Here is a 16,952-nt window from a genome sequence, read left to right as displayed (position 1 = left end):
ATATTTCTCACTGGGCTGGAGGCTGGGAAGTCCACAAAGTGCCAACATATTCATTATCTGGTGAGGAGTTTTTTTTAAATTTATTTATTATTTCTTACATACATCACAATAGAGGAGTGCATTACATTCATAATTTTTTTGCATTGTAATTCTTAATACATCTGTTGCATCATTTCCATGGTGGAAAGGCCACAGGCAAGAGAGAGATACGCCATAAAGTAGCGCCAAACTTGTTCTTTTATACTAAATCTACTCCTGAGAAAATGGCCTGTAATACACTCATGAGAGCAGGCCTCTGGCCTAATCACCTCTCAGAGTTCACACCTCTTAAAATGTTACAATGGCAATTAAATTTCAACATGAGTTTAGGAGGGGACAAGCATTCAAACCATAGCGGGGTTAATAACAGACAAACAACTTGATTAGACATTTCTCAAAAGAAGACCTACAAATGGCCAATACATATATTTTTAAAAATGTTCCACATTAAGGAAATGCAAATTGAAACCCAATGTGATATCACCTCACACTGATTAGAATGGCTGTTATTGAAAAGACAAAAGGTAAGTATTGAAAAGGAAGTGGAGAAAAGGGAAACCTGGCTTATTGTTGGTAGAAATGTGAATTAGTATAACTGTTATGAAAAACAAAGTGCAGGTTCCTCAAAAAGTTAAAGGTGGAACTACCATATGATCCAGCAATCATACTACTGAGTATATTTCCAAAGGATCTACAAAGGAAATGAAATAAGTATGTCAAAGAGCTACTGCATTCCCACATTCATTGTAGCATTATTCACAGTAGCCAAGATGGATACAACCTAAGTATGCCTCAGTAGTGGACTGGATAAAGAAAAGGTGGTGAATATATACAATGGAATACAATTCAGCCTTAACAAACAAGGAAATCCTGTTATTTGTGACAACTTAGATGAGCCTGGAGGACTTTATATTAAATGAAATAAGCCAGACAGAAAAACAAATTCTGGGTGACCTCATACGTGGAATTTGCGATTTTAAACCCATGAAGCAGAGAATGGAATGGTAGTTGCCAAGGAGTAAGGTGGGGGTGAAGAGGTAGATTAGGGAGATGATAGTCAAAGGGTACAGAATTTCATTAGGAGGAATAAGTTGGAGAGATCTATTGTACAATATGGTGACTATAGTTAATGATATATTCTTAAAAACCACCATGAGTAGATTTTAAGTATTCTCAACACAAAGCATGTGTGTATGTGAGGCAAAGCTTATTATGTTAATTACCTTGATTTAGCCATTCCACAGTGTATACATATTTTAAAACATCTCGTCATACTTGATAAGTATATGTGATTTTTATTTGTCAATTAAGACAAAAGATTTAATACAATGTGTGTTTGAGAAAATGATTAGGGTGTTTTTTTGTTTTGTTTTTGTTTTTGTTTTTGTTTTTGTTTTTGTTTTTAACACAGAGGCACTCAAACACTGAACCACATCCCCAGACCTATTTTTTTATTTTATTTTGAGACAGGGTCTCACTGAGTTGCTTGGAGCCTTGCTTTTGCTGAGACTGGCTTTGAACCCACGATCCTCCTGTCTCAGCCTCCCAAACCACTGGGATTACAGGCATGCGCCATCACGCCCAGCTTAGTTTTTAAATTTATATGTGGTTAGTGAGATAATTGCTAAACCTTTGAGCACTTTCTAAATTGCAAGTTAACTTATCAAGCTATATTTAGGCATTGGCTCATATATTTTACCAACTCTTATTTTCACAGTATGAAAATGGGACAAATAATAAATATTCTTCATGTCACACCCTCTGACTGTCCATTTCACTCATTTGAAGATTTCCAAATGCACTGGGATGACCTGGTAGGAGCAGAAATATATGTTATATTAGAGTTATCTTTTTTTGTTTCTTGTAATTTAACCAAAGTTTGGCTTTCTCCAAGATGATTTAAATTTTGTGCTTAATTTATAGTATGGCTATAAACTTCCAGAAGATTGTGGAGATGTTAAAATATATTGCAACATCTACTTCAAAATGGTCCGAGAAAGAACCTTCACGTATCCTTTAGGCACCACTTGGATCAGACGTTGTCTGCCCACCTTTTATCTAGTCTTATTCCCACTACCAGTTTGTCATTAGCTAAGTGAAACTACTTTTCCCTCTACTTCCCTGCAAGAGTGGCTTTTGTTTTGCCTAGAATTTCTCCCTATTTACTTGAGGATGAGCTTAATAAGGCTAATTTTTTCATTAAATACTATTTCAACAATTTAGATAAAAAAGAAAACAGAGTAGACAGACAAAATATTTTCATATTTGTTTCCTAGTTTAAAAAAAAAAAAGGTGTAAGTCTCCTTAGCCAAGAGCACCCTCCAGTGGTGTGTTGGACATTATTGGAAGGGTTGAATTAAAGAAATTAACGAAGATTTTTCTTTCTGGAAGATTAATTTTACAGGCAGTTTAGAGGATATGACTTGCATTTAATGCATCAAATTAACGTAAGAAAATAGTTAACAGTATTTTTTAAAAATTCAATCATAAAAAGAGCACAAGTGCTCAGGTAGAACTCTAAAATCTTAATAAGCACTGAGTTCACCCTTCCTGTCTCTTACACTTTATATTCTGGCCAACTGGAATTTAGAAATGGAATAGCCATCACCTGCTCTCTCTATTTTACATTTCCTAACCATCTGCTGTAAAACTGAGGTTTACATATACCAGTTACACCCTTTCACTCAATGTTAAGACATTATTCCAAGTCTTTAGAATATTTCTCATGAGAAAAAGTAACTTCTTCCCTCAGAGAACTGCTTTTAGGATTTGATTATAATCCATATGTGTTGGCTCTCTGAATATTTCATTGATTTTTGAGATATGAGATATTCATCATTATAATCTACAAGTGTTATGTTTTCCTTATAAATTATTTTTTTAATATCTTAGTTTGCCAGCTGTATAATTAGGGAACAAGAGTTGCCTTGATTGTGAATGTTATATTAAAATATCATATACCCCCATAAAAATATGCAACTATTATTAACAAAAAGTTAAATTTTAAAAAAATGGAAGGAATGAAGAAGGTCTCTGAGGAAGTGTGCTTTTTGGCTTTGAATAGTATGGGACAGGCAATATAAAACTAGCTAGGATTTATTTAAGTATCTTTTCAACATTGCTATTTAAATACTTTTTAAAATTCCATGACAATTGCTATCTCTTGTATACAAAACCCCTCACATTGTTCTTTAACATTGTTCAGATACCCTCTCAGTTGCATTAGAAGTCAGCCCATACAGTTCTTTCCAAGGGTAGATTTGGAAGGAGTATTGAAAAGTTTTCTTTCAGACTTAAAGTCTAAACTACCCCAGATATGTGGATTTCCCATAAAGATGACAAATAAACCTTGCTACTACACACATGAACTAACCAAACCTCATATACAGGTAAGAGATGTTTTAATCTTAACTTAAAGTTCAAATCATATAATGCAGCCATCTTACTTGGATCTCTTGCTTTCTTTGATGACCCAGTCCCTGTGTAAGGACTTTTTCTCCTAGTTCAGTGTTTCATTAATACTATATGCTATCATCAATGTATTTAGCCATTTATTCTTGCCATTTGTCACTGGTGTATTTAACATGGTATTATAGTTGTTTACTGAAATATTTCACCTACATTGAGGATATAAATGTGTTGGGTTGCTAAAGATTAAAGAGGGCACTAAAGAGTATTTTTTGGAGACCGTGCTGTTGGTACAAACTCAGTTCAGTAGAAGGCGGGGTGCCTGCTGCTCACCAGGATAAGCCACTGGAGGTCTTCTCTGGAAGCTGCAGGAGGAAAGCAGTACTGGCTCCTATCTGACTTTACTGAGAAACCACTATGTCTGCTGGTGGATAAGTGAAAGAAGAGCCATTCGGGGTTTATTCTATACCCTAGAGTTTGTTAGAACAAGGGAGTAAAAAACTTAACTTGAAATCAGATTTAGAGTTTTAAGTTTTACTAGAAAACTAGAAAACTTTGGGGGAATGAGGACTGCTTCTTCTGGGTTTGTCCTCTTTGTATTTTTAAAATCAAATTTTATGGTGACATATAGCATACATATAGAAAATACATATATGTACAGTTTATTTTTTCCTCTGTTCTTTTTATTTTTAATTTATTTTTATTTTTATTTGTTTTACTTAATTGTACATGACAGCCGAATGTGTTTCAATTCATCAAACACAAATGGAGCGCAACCTTTCAATTCTCTGGTTGGACACAGTATAGAGACACACCATTCGTGCAATCATACATGTACCCAGGGTAATGATGTCCATCTAGTTCTACCATTTTACCTACCCCTTTACTCCTCCCCTCCTTCCCTTTGCCTAGTCCAAATCTCCTCCATTCTCCCCATGTCCCTCCCTTCATCATAGATCAGCATCCACCCATCATAGATCAGTATCCACTAATTAGAGAAAACATTCGGCCTTTAATTTTTTGTGGTTGACTTATATCGATTAGCTTACTATTCTCTAACTCCATCCATTTACCTGCAAATGCCATAATTTTATTTTCTTTTAATGCTGAGTAATATTCCATTGTATATACCAGTTTCTTTATCCATTCATCTAATGAAGGACATCTAGGTTGGTTCAACGGTTTAGCTATTGTGAATTCAGCTGCAATAAACATTGGTATAGCTCTGTCACTATAGTATGCTGATTTTAAGTCCTTTGGGTATAAACCAAGTAATGGGATAGTTGGGTCAAATGGTGGTTCCATTCCAAGTTTTCTGAGTAATCTCCATACTGCTTTCCAAAGTGGTTGCACCAATTTGCAGTCCCACCAGCAATGTATGAATGTACCTTTTTCCCCACATCCTCTCCAACACTTATTATTGCTTGTATTCTTGATAACTGCCATTCTAACTGGGGTGAAATGAAATCTTAGAATAGTTTTGATTTGTATTTCTCTAATTACTAAAGATGTTGGACACTTTTTCATATATTTGTTGATTGCTTGCTTGTATATCTTATTCTGAGAGTGTCTATGCAGTTCCTTAGCCCATTTATTGATTGGCTTGTTTGTTTTCTTTGGTATTAAATCTTTTGAGTTCTTTATGTATTCTGGAGATTAGTGCTGTATCTGATGTATGTAAGGTAAAAATTTGCTCCCATACTGTAAGCTCTCTATTCACCTCACTGATTGTTTCTTTTGCTGAGAAGAAGCTTTTTAATTTGAATGTATCCCATTTATTGATTCTTGATTTTATTTCTTGTGTTTTTGGAGTCTTGTTAAGGAAGTCTAGGCCTAATCCAACGTGATGAAGATTTGGGCCTTCTGTTAAGTGCAGGGTCTCTGATCTAATTCCTAGGTCTTTGGTCCACTTTGTGTTGAGTTTTGTGCATGGTAAGAGATAGAGGTTTAATTTCATTTTGCTACATATGGATTTCCAGTTTTCCCAGCACCATTTGTTCAAGAGACTATCCTTTCTCTAATTGGCACTTTTGTCTAGTACAAACATTAGTCTACCAGTCTATTTTGATGCCAATACCATGCTGTTTTGGTTACTATAGTTTAATATCTGGTATTGTGATGCCTCCTTCTTCACTTTTTTTGATATGGATTGCTTTGGCTATTCTGGGTCTCTTATTTTTCCAAATGAATTTCCTGACTGCTTTTTCTAGTTCTATGAAGAATGTCATTGGGATTTTAATAGGAATTGCATTAAATCTGTATAACAGTTTTAGTAATAGGGCCATTTTGACAATATTAACTCTGCCTATCCAACAGCATGGGAGATCTTTCCATCTTCTAAGGTATTCTTCAATTTCCTTCTTTAGTGTTCTGTAGTTTTCATTGTAGATGTCTTTCACCTCGTTTGTTAGATTGATTCCCAAGTATTTTATATTTTTGGAGGCTATTTTAAATCAGATAGTTTTCCTAATTTCTCTTTCAGTGGGTTCATCACTTACATATAGGAATGCATTTGATTTATGGGTATTGATTTTATATCCTGCTATTTTGCTGAATGAATCATGTCATCAGCAAATAGTGATAGTTTGAGTTCTTTTCTTATGCATATTCCTTATTTTGTCTGTCTGATTGCTTTGGCTAGAGTTTCAAGGACTATGTTGAATAGAAGTGGTGAAAGAGGGCATCCCTTTCTTGTTCCAGTTTTTGGAGACAATGCTTCCATTTTTTTTTTTTTCTGTTTAGAATGACGTTGGCCTTGGGCTTAGCATAGATAGCTTTTACAGTGTTGAGGTATGATCCTACTATTCCTGGTTTTTCTAGTGTTTTGAACATGAAGAGGTGCTGTATTTTATCAAATGCTTTTTCAGCATCTATTGAGATAATTGTGTGATTTTTGTCTTTAAACACTATTGATGTGATGTATTACATTTATTGATTTCCATATGTTGAACCAACTTTGCATTCCTGGGATGAACCCCACTTGATCATGGTGCACTATCTTTTTAATATGTTTTTGTATGCAATTGGCCAGGATTTCATTGAGAATTTTTGCGTCTACATTCATCAGGAATATAGGTCTGAAGTTTTCTTTTCTTGATGTGTCTTTGTCTGGTTTTGGTATCAGCGTGCTGCTAGCCTCATAGAAGAGTTTAGAAAGGTTTCTTCCTTTTCTACCTCAGGGAATAATTTGAGGAGTATTGATATTAGTTCCTCTTGGAAAGTCTTATAGAACTTGGCTTAGAATCCATCTGGTCCTGGGCTTTTATTGGTAGGCATTTGATGGTCTCTTCTATTTCCTTGCTTGAAATTGATCTGTTTAAATTGTGAATGTCCTCCTGATTCAGGTTGGGTAGATCATATATTTCTAGAAATTTGTCAGTGTTGTCAAAATTTTCTTTTTTGAGTATAACTTTTTCAAAATAATTTTGAATTATCTTCTATATTTCAAAAATGTCCATCATGATATTTCCTTTTTCATCACAAATTTTAGTAATTTGAATTTTCTCTCTCCTTCTCTTCATTAGTGTAGCTAAAGGTTTATCATTTTATTTATTTTTCAAAGAATTAACTTTCCATGTTGTCATTTTTAATTGTTTCTTTTGTATCAGTTTCATTGATTTCAGCTCTGATTTTAATTATTTCCTGTCTTCTACTACTTTTGGTGTTGATTTGTTCTTCTTTTTCTAGGACATTGAGATATAATGTTAGGTCATTTATTTGTTGACTTTTTATTCTTTTGATGAATGAGTTCAATGCAATGAACTTTCCTCTTAGCACTGCCTTCATAGCATCCCAGAGATTTTGTTATGTTGTATTGGTGTTCTCATTTACCTCTAGAAATGTTTTTATCTCCTCCCTGATGTCTTCCATAGGCTATCCATTGCTCATTCAATATCATATTATTTAGTCTCCAGGTGTTGGAATATCTTCTATTTTTTATTTTATCATTGATTTCTAGTTTCATCCCATTATAATATGATAGAATACAGGATAGTATCTCTATTTTTTTTATTTGCTGAGAGTTGCTTTGTGGCATAATATATGGTTTATTTTAGAGAAGGATCCATATACTGCTGAGAAGAAGGTGTATTCATATATGTACAGTTTAATAAATAATTATCAAATGCCCATGTAAATAAATCCAGGCATAAAATATAATATTGTTAGGAGTTTGGGAACCTCTGCTTACACATTCCTAGTTATTACTCAACATACTCAAAGAAAGGTAACCACTATCCTGACTTCTTTGAAAATTATTTCTTGTTTTCTTTGTTTTTTAATCTTAGTATGATCCTTAATTCTATATTTGAGTTTTGCCTCCTTTTGAACTTCATGCCAAGGAAATTGTAGAGATGTGTTCCATTGGGTCTGGCTCTTTTTGCTCAGCATTGTATTTGTGACATTCATCGATGTTCTTTCATTTAGCTGTAGTCAATTCACTTTCATTTCTGTGTAGTTTTTATTGTATTTTATTATACCACAGTTTGTTTATCCAGAATACTATTGATGGACATTTGGATTGGTTCTGTTTGAGGGCTATTAGTAGTCATGCTGTAGTGAAAATTTCTGTGTGTCCCCTGGTTGTATGGACATGATTCTTCCAGCAGTGAAATCAGTATGCTTCCAACTTTAGTACCTATGCCAAGCTATTTTCCAAAGTGGCTGCGCCAGTTTATACAAATCCCCTCCTGACTCATCAGCATAGGAGAGTTATATTGCCCCACATCCTTGTCCACATGTGGTAGTAGTCTTTACTTTCAACCATTCTGGCAGATGTGTTTATTATCATATTTTTAATTTATATTTTTCTAATTATTAATGAGGTTGAATACCTTTTCATATGCATATTGACCATCATTTCTGAAGTGTCTTTCCACCATTTTTGTACTGTGTTGTATGTTTGTTTTTAATCCTTTTAGAGGTATTAACAGACAACAGGTATGAATTCTTTATCAGTTATGTGTTTCACATTTATCTCCTTCCATTCTATGACATGTTTCTCATTCTCTTAATGGTGTATTTTAATTGACAGGAAGTCTTATTTACAGTCAAAATTATCCATTTTTTTTAATGATTGGTACTTTTTGTGTCTTTTTTTTTTTAAAAAAAGTGTCTGTACCCAAAGTGATGAATGTATTCTCTTATAATATCATCTAATAAAAGGGTTATTCTTTTCCATCCAAATTTAGATATACATTCCCATTGGAATTTATTTTTGTTTTATGGTGTGATGTGGGCAATAATATTTCTTTGTTAATATGGATATCTCTTTGCCCAAGCAATAGAATTGAAAAGACCATTATTTCCCTGCTATTTTTCAGTGTACAATCTCTTTTGTAAGGTGTCTTATGTGTATGGGACTATTTCTGGGCTCACTCATCTTTCTCTGGTTTGTTTATTTATCCTTGCACCAATACTATACTTTCAGAATTATAATTAATCTTAATCTTTGCATTTATTACAAATATTAGTGTAAGAACAGTAAATTTTATAGATTTATTAAATCTAGTGAAGCATCTTATTATTCTTGATTCATGCATTTTCATTCAAATTTAGTTTCAGTTTATCAAGTTTTACACACATATACACACACATACACACAGCCTGTTGGGTTTTGATTGGAGTTTATCGAGTCTTATAATATTTTATATTTCTCCTCATATTTAAATATGTCTAATTACTCTCAATAATAGTTTATAATTTTTATAGGTAAATCTTGTACACCTTGTTAGATTGGGTCTTAAGTATATATTGTGAATGAACTTTTAAAATTTATTATCTTTTATTTTAAAATATTTTCATATTTACTATAATTTCTTTTATGACCCATGAATTATTTAAAGGTATATTTCTTAATTTCCTAACTTGTGAGAATTTTTTAGTTGTTTTTTTCTTTTTGGTTTCTATCTTATATTTGCTGAAGGGGTGTTCTGATCTCCCACTATGATTGTGATTTGTCTGTTTCTCCTACTTTTAGCTTCTGCTTTCTGTATTCGGAGACCACAATAGTAGATACATGTAAATTTAGAATTGTTTGTCTTCCTAGTGAGTTTAACTTGTTTGCATTTTGTATGACTGGACTTACTTGTTGCCAAACAGTAATAAGAATTCTGGGCCTGCTGTATCTTACCCAGAAACACAGAAAGGGCTTTCCACTGAAGGCATTTGAAAGGAAAACTAGTGTTGCTTTGTCTTCATATGCCACAAATCCTTCTTGAAAAAGCTTCTGTATTCCATTAAGATTTATGGAGATTTTCCTGAATGTAACTGTATTTTTCTGAATTGGTAGATAGCTAACAGATAAACTTGTTTGTTCTCATGGAAAAGAGCATCTGTCCATTATTACAGCATAAAATAGGAATACACTTATTGCTGGAACCACTGTGTATACTTAAAAAGTAACTACATTCGGATGCCCACCAGGAACAGAAGTGCTCTAGAGATCATTCACAGGACTACAGTTTCTCTTTCTGCATAGCTTGTCTGCTCAATGTGCCTTCTTGACTTACTTACCAAGGGTCTCTGTTTAGTTTCCACTGCTATAGTGATTTGGGCTTTATTTATTTGCCCCAAACATCATACCTTGTGACATTTTTTCAGGTTTTATTTCCATGTGAATTGTTTGAGTTTCCTTATACTCCTCTACTAAGATCCACCAGAGCTGGTATCTGAGACCATTCTCTTCCTAAGCCCAGTCACATCATCTGTCACTAGCCAGCTTATGAATTTGGTATCCCTGGGTCAGGGGCTATCCACCCCCTCTACAATTAGCTGGGGAAGATGGCACAAAAATATGGTAAACTAGACATCAGGAGCTATAAGCAAGGCTCCCTTAGAAGGACTATGGATGGACAAATACCACTGACATCTTTATGATACCATGTCTTAACATTTTTCCTAGACATAACCTATTTTATAGTTTAGTTGCTAGCCAAGATTACATTCAGAGAATTTGGAAGAAGATATATAATTACATCATGTGTTTTTATTTATTTATTAAATACAATTCAAATCTGTTTTATACATACTAAATCAGGACAATGTACTTGTGAAAATTGCTTCATAAATGTAAAAGAATAACTGGAAATTTTGATCATACATTATACCTTTTGCTTATACATTTTCTTCTGAAAATGGAACCCTGATAATAAGTAAAGACTTATTGTAATGAGTCTACTCATTCCTTTCTTTCCTTTTATTTTTCTAGTTTAAGTGCTTTTCTAGTCATTTCTGTGCTTTCTGTGTACCAGATACCTTTATATGTATCCTCTAATTTAATTATCAAAATTGGCCCTAGAGATAAAAAATTGTTTTCTTAATTTTGAAGAAGAAGGAACCAATGCTCAGGGAATCCAAGTATTTAACTGAAACCACACAGTTTAACACCCTGCAAAATTAGAATTGAAATCCAGGGGGCTGGGGATGTGGCTCAAGCGGTAATGCGCTAGTCTGACATGCGCAGGGCGCTGGGTTCGATCCTCAGCACCACATAAAAATAAAATAAAGAATGTTGTGTCCACAAAAAACTAAAAAATAAATATTAAAAAATTCTCTCTCTCCCTCTCCCCCCCTCCCTCTCTCTCTTAAAAAGCAAAAAAGAAATCCAGATAGACATTCTGAGTTTTGTATTTGGAAAAAGTTTAGATTTCCTGTTCAGAGCTCAGGTTCTAGAAGTTGTCTGGTTTTGAATCCCTTATTACTTGTATAATTTGGGGCAAGCTATTTGATCTCCCTGTGACTTAGTTTCCTCACTTGTAAAGTGGTATGAAGAGACAGTGGTGGTGAGACACCACTTGTCATGGATGAAACACTCTGGGAGCAACTCTGAAATGTAATCTAGTTCGTGTCATGTTTGTCAGGGATTGTCTTTCACAGGAGCAACACCTGTGAAGGATGGGAAGAAAGCAAGGTTGGGTAAGACAGATGTTGAAGCAAGGTAGGCACTAGACAGCCTTGGCCAATCCTCCCAGCCGTCTGAGGTTAGACTGGCCCACCAGAGTTCTGCATTGGCCAGAATTGCCAGGCCTTTGTAAACTGTCCTGAGTTTTTAAAACTCAGCTGATTTTTAAAAATGTTCTAATTAGCAGGAGTGCTTAGCCAAACTAGCTGTTTTAAATTATGGAAATTTCTAAAGATGCTTGAAAGAAACTGGTATAATGAACACTCACATGCCTGTCATCTAGCTTCCCTTGACATATTTTTAGGTAAGGGATAAACCAGAGTTATTTTGAGTCAAATTTCAGATATGTTATTCTTTTACCTTAAAGACTGTGGTATGCATTTCTACTTCATAAGAGCATTTTTATACCTACAAGAATTAACAACAGTTCCTTAATATCATCAAAAAACAGTTCATACTACAATTACTCATTTACCTCAAATATTCATTTTTCAATCAGAAAATATGTCTCTAAATATCTTTTCATCTATACCATTATCTATAGCAGTTATTTGCTAGAAAATCAGAATCATTTACTTTGGAGAATATCCCTACACTAAGCTGGTGCCATGCATATATATAGGTCTTAATAGATGAAGTACATTTGTTCACACATTTTGGTTATTTCTCAAGTTTCATTTAATCGTTACCTTAATACTAGGCCTCCATTAGATATCCATTCATATCTAAATATAGGTTCAAGCTTTTGGGTTTTCTCTATAATTTTATATCAGTGTGTAATGTTATATACATTATATATAAATTCTAGAAATTAAAGGTCCACCAAAGCGCATTTTCCAATGATACCTAGGAGAATAATTATAATGATATAATAAAGCTTATGCTTTTTGTTGGCTCATGACTTCACAAAGCTTTGGTTTGTTTACCATTTACATATATTTAAGTTCTGTGAATTATTTATGATCTCATCTGTTGTTTACATAGTTTCTTTTTAGTCTTCTTATAAATTTTGAATATAAACCTAGAGATTCCCCCCTTTGGGCTATTTATATTATTTTAAAAATTGAAATTATGAGTAAATAATATATTGACACAGGCCAAGGGGCAAAACAAACTCCTGGAAACTATTTTCACTAGCAGTGAATATCTGAGACAGGCAAGAAGAAAACAGAGTATGAATATAAACATATTTCAAAAATAAGACCCATATTCTGGAAAAGTTTTATGTTAGAACAAAAGTAATTTATTCTTACATGAATCTTTCTAGAGTGCATTTTTCTTTTAATATTTCAGGTTGTAGGTATGTAGTTTAAAAGTTACTACAGTTTATGAAACCCAGGGTCCAAGAAATGAATGTTTTTCACTTTTCTATAATAATTTCATCCTAGTTCTTGAACCCTTTTTTCATCAAATGGGGAAAAAAAATTCAACCTGGACACTTCAGGGTAACTCAGCCACTTCAGATAAAATCATCTTCTTGAAGTAGAATTTCAACCATATTTAAGAATCCTTCTCACATGCTTAATTGGTGTGCATAAGATGAGGGCAGTGGTGCACGGCGAAATTCACTAGTAGGTTTGCCTAATAGGGTCTATAGCAAAAGCACATGCTTTAAGCTTCATCTGCTCTGGATATTTGCAGGGCTGGTGAGTGATCACCTGAGCTTCTGCTAACTATAACTGAAAGTCAAAGAAGACATTTGTAATTAAGCCTTTCATCAAAAATAGCAGAAGTGGGGCTTTACCTTACTTCCTCCTTCCAAATTTTGTATATGTGTACTGATTGGCTGGTCCTAAATCAAAACCCTGAATGCAAAGGAGAAAATGTCACTTTGAGATTTCCAGGCTCTTTCTCAGGAAAGAACACCAGGAAGAAAGTTGAATGGAGGTGAATACCAGCATATCATTCCCACTGGGGATGGGGCAAGCCTTCACTTCTTGATCGATCTGATGGTAATGGTCTCTTCTTGTGGTATTTTGACAAAGATGGTATACAAGATTACTCAGAAAATTTTTACCTTTATGTTGGCTCCCATATATAGAGGACTTTAGAAGAACAGCTGTATCCCACTCTTTACTCTCTAGAGGTATTTGAATTGTGTCCCCCAAAGTGTATGTTAAAGTTCTATAGATTTTAAAATTTTAAACCACTACAATTTTATGTAAGTTATTATGCCTCATAGATAATTGGGTCCATCTCTTATTTTTCCTATTTACAGGTCTGATCTCCCCAAAGTCTCTCCTAGTTTCTTCTTAACCCTATTCAACAACTGAACTTGAGTAGGCAGGAGAAAATACAATTGTTCTGGTTTGAATGTTATTCCTAGAAGCTTTTTAAATTTTATTTTAAGCTGTGAGATATTTTTGATGTAGAAAGGTGAAAAATCACTGTGTTCAATGTTTCAGATTATTACTACATTTCACTCTTTTATAGACACTAAAATTTAATTGATATGTATTTTAAAAGATTATAAACACTTCCATCAATAGACGAATTGATAGATAAAATGTCATATGTGCATTCAATGGAATAGTCAACCATAAAAGAAAATGAAATTCTGATATATGTTACAACATGGATGAAACTTGAGAACATTATGCCAAGTGAAATAAGCCAGACACAAAGGGAGAAATACTATATTATTTCATATGAAATATCTAGAATGGGCAAATTCATAGAGTTATCTAGACTAGGCAAATTGCTCCCAGGAGCTGGGAGGAAGGGGAAACATTTTTGTTTGGGATAAAGAAAATGTTTTAGAAATCATAAGATAACATAAGTTCAATGTAAATTGTACTTTCAGCCAGTAAATTGTTCACTTAAAAATAGTTAAAATGGTTAATTTATTATAAAATTTTTGTTTTATTTATTGTTATGTTTTAAAAAGAAAACATGACTTTTAATTTTTCAAGCTAACCATAAATACTTGGCTCTCTTTGATGCATCTGACCAGTCAGTTTGACAAATACTTGCTGAAACACTGTGGTAGGCAACAAAACTACAAACACAATTAAGACAAAGCCCTGCCCTGTAGCCAAAATCCCACTTATCTTAAAAGGTTTAGTGTGGACAAAACATCTCCTTTTTTCAACAAGTACTTTTGAGTAAGTATAAAAGATATAAGAAAAAATAAGTCATGATTCTTCCTCTCCAAGAATGTACTATCTGTTTAGGGAGGTGAAACATTCTCACTAAACCATAAGACCACTTCCCTGTACTAGTTTTTTGTGAGAGGTAATTGTTAACTGGCAGCAGATCCTTAGAGGGTTGAGAGAAAAACAGTCATTCTGTGGTAGATTGACAGGTGGAGGATTTGGAGGAGGTGGGACTTTCAAGACAGGGAGAACCACAGCTGAGAACCGATTAGAGAAGAGGGAACATTCTTAGCAAGATGGATGCATGAACACTTCTGGAGGACAATGTAGCTCTGTGTGTGTGTAGTTTTCATAGCTATTTATATAGAATTTAGAATATGCCTTCATCATAAGACATTAATTTGAAAGGATGGATACAAACCATAAGAAATGTACACACTATACCAGAAGGCCTATTTGCGTAGTGTTTTTCTTCACCTGTTCTACATATTATAGTATTACTTTATATTCTTTTTTTGATGATATTTATATTTTTATTTATTTTCAGTTAAGGACATTATTACTTTAATTTTTTTTCCAATTTCTATTCTTTCAGGAAAACAAAGTCAAGCCGCCCAATTTGACTACTAAAAAACTGTTCAGGGCTTCTCTGACTCAAGCCACTTCCTTAAAACCTTCCTGGGCTCCCAGTCTTCTACCATGTTCAGTAGCAACAGACCACAAGGTGGAGCTTTCCACAAGCCAGCCACAGTCTGGCATTTTCTCATCTCTGCATGGCTGGCCAGAGTCTGCTCAGGATAGAAAGCCATCCCTGTCTCACAAGGTTCCACAACTTTGTTTTAAAGAGTCAAAACTCAACAGAGGAGACAATCAAGTTCAGCAAACAAGCCTTAGCTCCCAAAATAACATCACCCCTAAATTTATACCAATTTTCAAAAATAAAATGTTACAGACAAACAAAAATATCTCAGCACTTGGCAAACTGAAAAGAAAACAGCATGTTTTTACAGAATCTAAATTATTTTCACTTAAAACTAGTATAATCAAGAACGACAAACTAAATTTAAGTCCAACTATTAAAAAAACACCCAATGGTAACATTCAGATGCATGCTAGAAATTTAAATCAGAAGAGCTCCAGATCTCTGCAAGAAATAAATATTGAGTCCTATGAAAGTATGACAAAATATTCCTCTTATGGAAAATCAATGGTGAGATCAGATGAAAGCAAACAGCTATCTAATAGTGAAGTATTTCAGATGTCAAATAATAATTTAAGTATGATAAAAAGCTCTGTTAATTTCCATGAAAGAGAAAATTTAACAAGTAAATGTATAACAGAAATTTTAGGGAAAAGCCACAAGTCTCTAAAACTGGAAAGACAGCCACACATTTTTGAATCAGACATAGAAACTAAAGATCCCCAACTACAGCAGCAATCAGCAAATCAAACTAAAGAAGTCAATGTAAGTGATCATAGGTCAATAGTAAGCAGAACAGCCCGGTCTAAAAGAAAATTACATCTGGAGCCTTCAGACACTTCAAAGAAGCATCATTCCAGCACTGCTCATCGGGCGATCCAGTTCTTCTAGGGACCAGGTAAAAAATAAAATTTGGAAAAATTGTTTTAATCTGATGATATTCATGATGTACTAGACTTTTAAAAAGTAAGAATTTAAATGATTTGCCCAAGATCATCTAGAAACACAAGTATTAAGAAACAGAATTTCCACCCAAGACAAGTGTAAGTATACAGTTAATTTTTAATAAAGTGTACTTCTTCAGTCTGATATAGATATCTGATTTGGATAAACCAAAATCTAAGAGATCTCTCACCATTCCCAAAACTTAGAACACAGATGTAAAAGGAAAGAATATCTACCAGGTAACTGAGATGACACCTTTTATTTGTTTTTCTTTACATTATTTGAATTGTTTTTGCTACTTTGGGGGCTCCCCAGTATTTTGGTAAAAGGGAGCTATTCTTAAATTTCTTTTTAACATCAGCAAGGAAATACGGAGAGGTGGAAATGGCACATCCCTTGAATAAGGTCTATGTGCAGCCACTGTTTTGTATAATAAAGACTCCAGAGAGGGAATGACACGGAGACAGGCCCTGTGGGCTGCTTTTCACTCTTCTGGGGTCCCTGCAGACTAGGAAGTGAGGACAGCGGCAACCTGCCTTAAGATATAAGGTTATATGCCTCCAGAATACCATCCTTCTAATGGCACCTGAGATAACAGACCTCAAGGGAGACCAGAGGTTCATCACCAGGTCAGAATTCATTCTGAAAGGGATGTAGTATCAGCTAAATTTAAACTTGAGATCTTTTGAGATTTAATTGACAATGCTGAGTCCATGGCACTGAATTCATAAACTTGTGCATCTGGAAATTATATTTTATTCTGTGTTTCCATCTGTTCTTCTCTAAGAACAAATATGTTACTAAAATATCCACAAATACTTTTTTTACATAGAACTATTGGAATACTTTCAAATTCTTTAGGAAT

The 16,952-nt window shown here is 34.0% G+C and overlaps 1 protein-coding gene across 1 annotated transcript in view; it reads left to right on the top strand.

Annotated features, from left to right (window-relative positions):
• C13H18orf63 (chromosome 13 C18orf63 homolog) overlaps positions 1 to 16,606 on the top strand; it is a 41,865-nt gene extending 25,259 nt beyond the window's left edge. The window contains 6 exon segments of the mRNA XM_026388669.2: positions 1,757 to 1,853; positions 1,963 to 2,048; positions 3,245 to 3,428; positions 15,038 to 16,015; positions 16,017 to 16,040; positions 16,595 to 16,606. Of these exon segments, the coding sequence (XP_026244454.2) occupies positions 1,757 to 1,853; positions 1,963 to 2,048; positions 3,245 to 3,428; positions 15,038 to 16,015; positions 16,017 to 16,040; positions 16,595 to 16,606 (1,381 nt within the window).
• Positions 16,607 to 16,952: the final 346 nt, after the last annotated feature.

The sequence above is a fragment of the Urocitellus parryii genome, chromosome 13, assembly GCF_045843805.1.
Source record: "Urocitellus parryii isolate mUroPar1 chromosome 13, mUroPar1.hap1, whole genome shotgun sequence".
Classification (NCBI taxonomy): Eukaryota; Metazoa; Chordata; class Mammalia; order Rodentia; family Sciuridae; genus Urocitellus; species Urocitellus parryii.
This window is presented reverse-complemented; position numbering and strand designations above follow the sequence as displayed.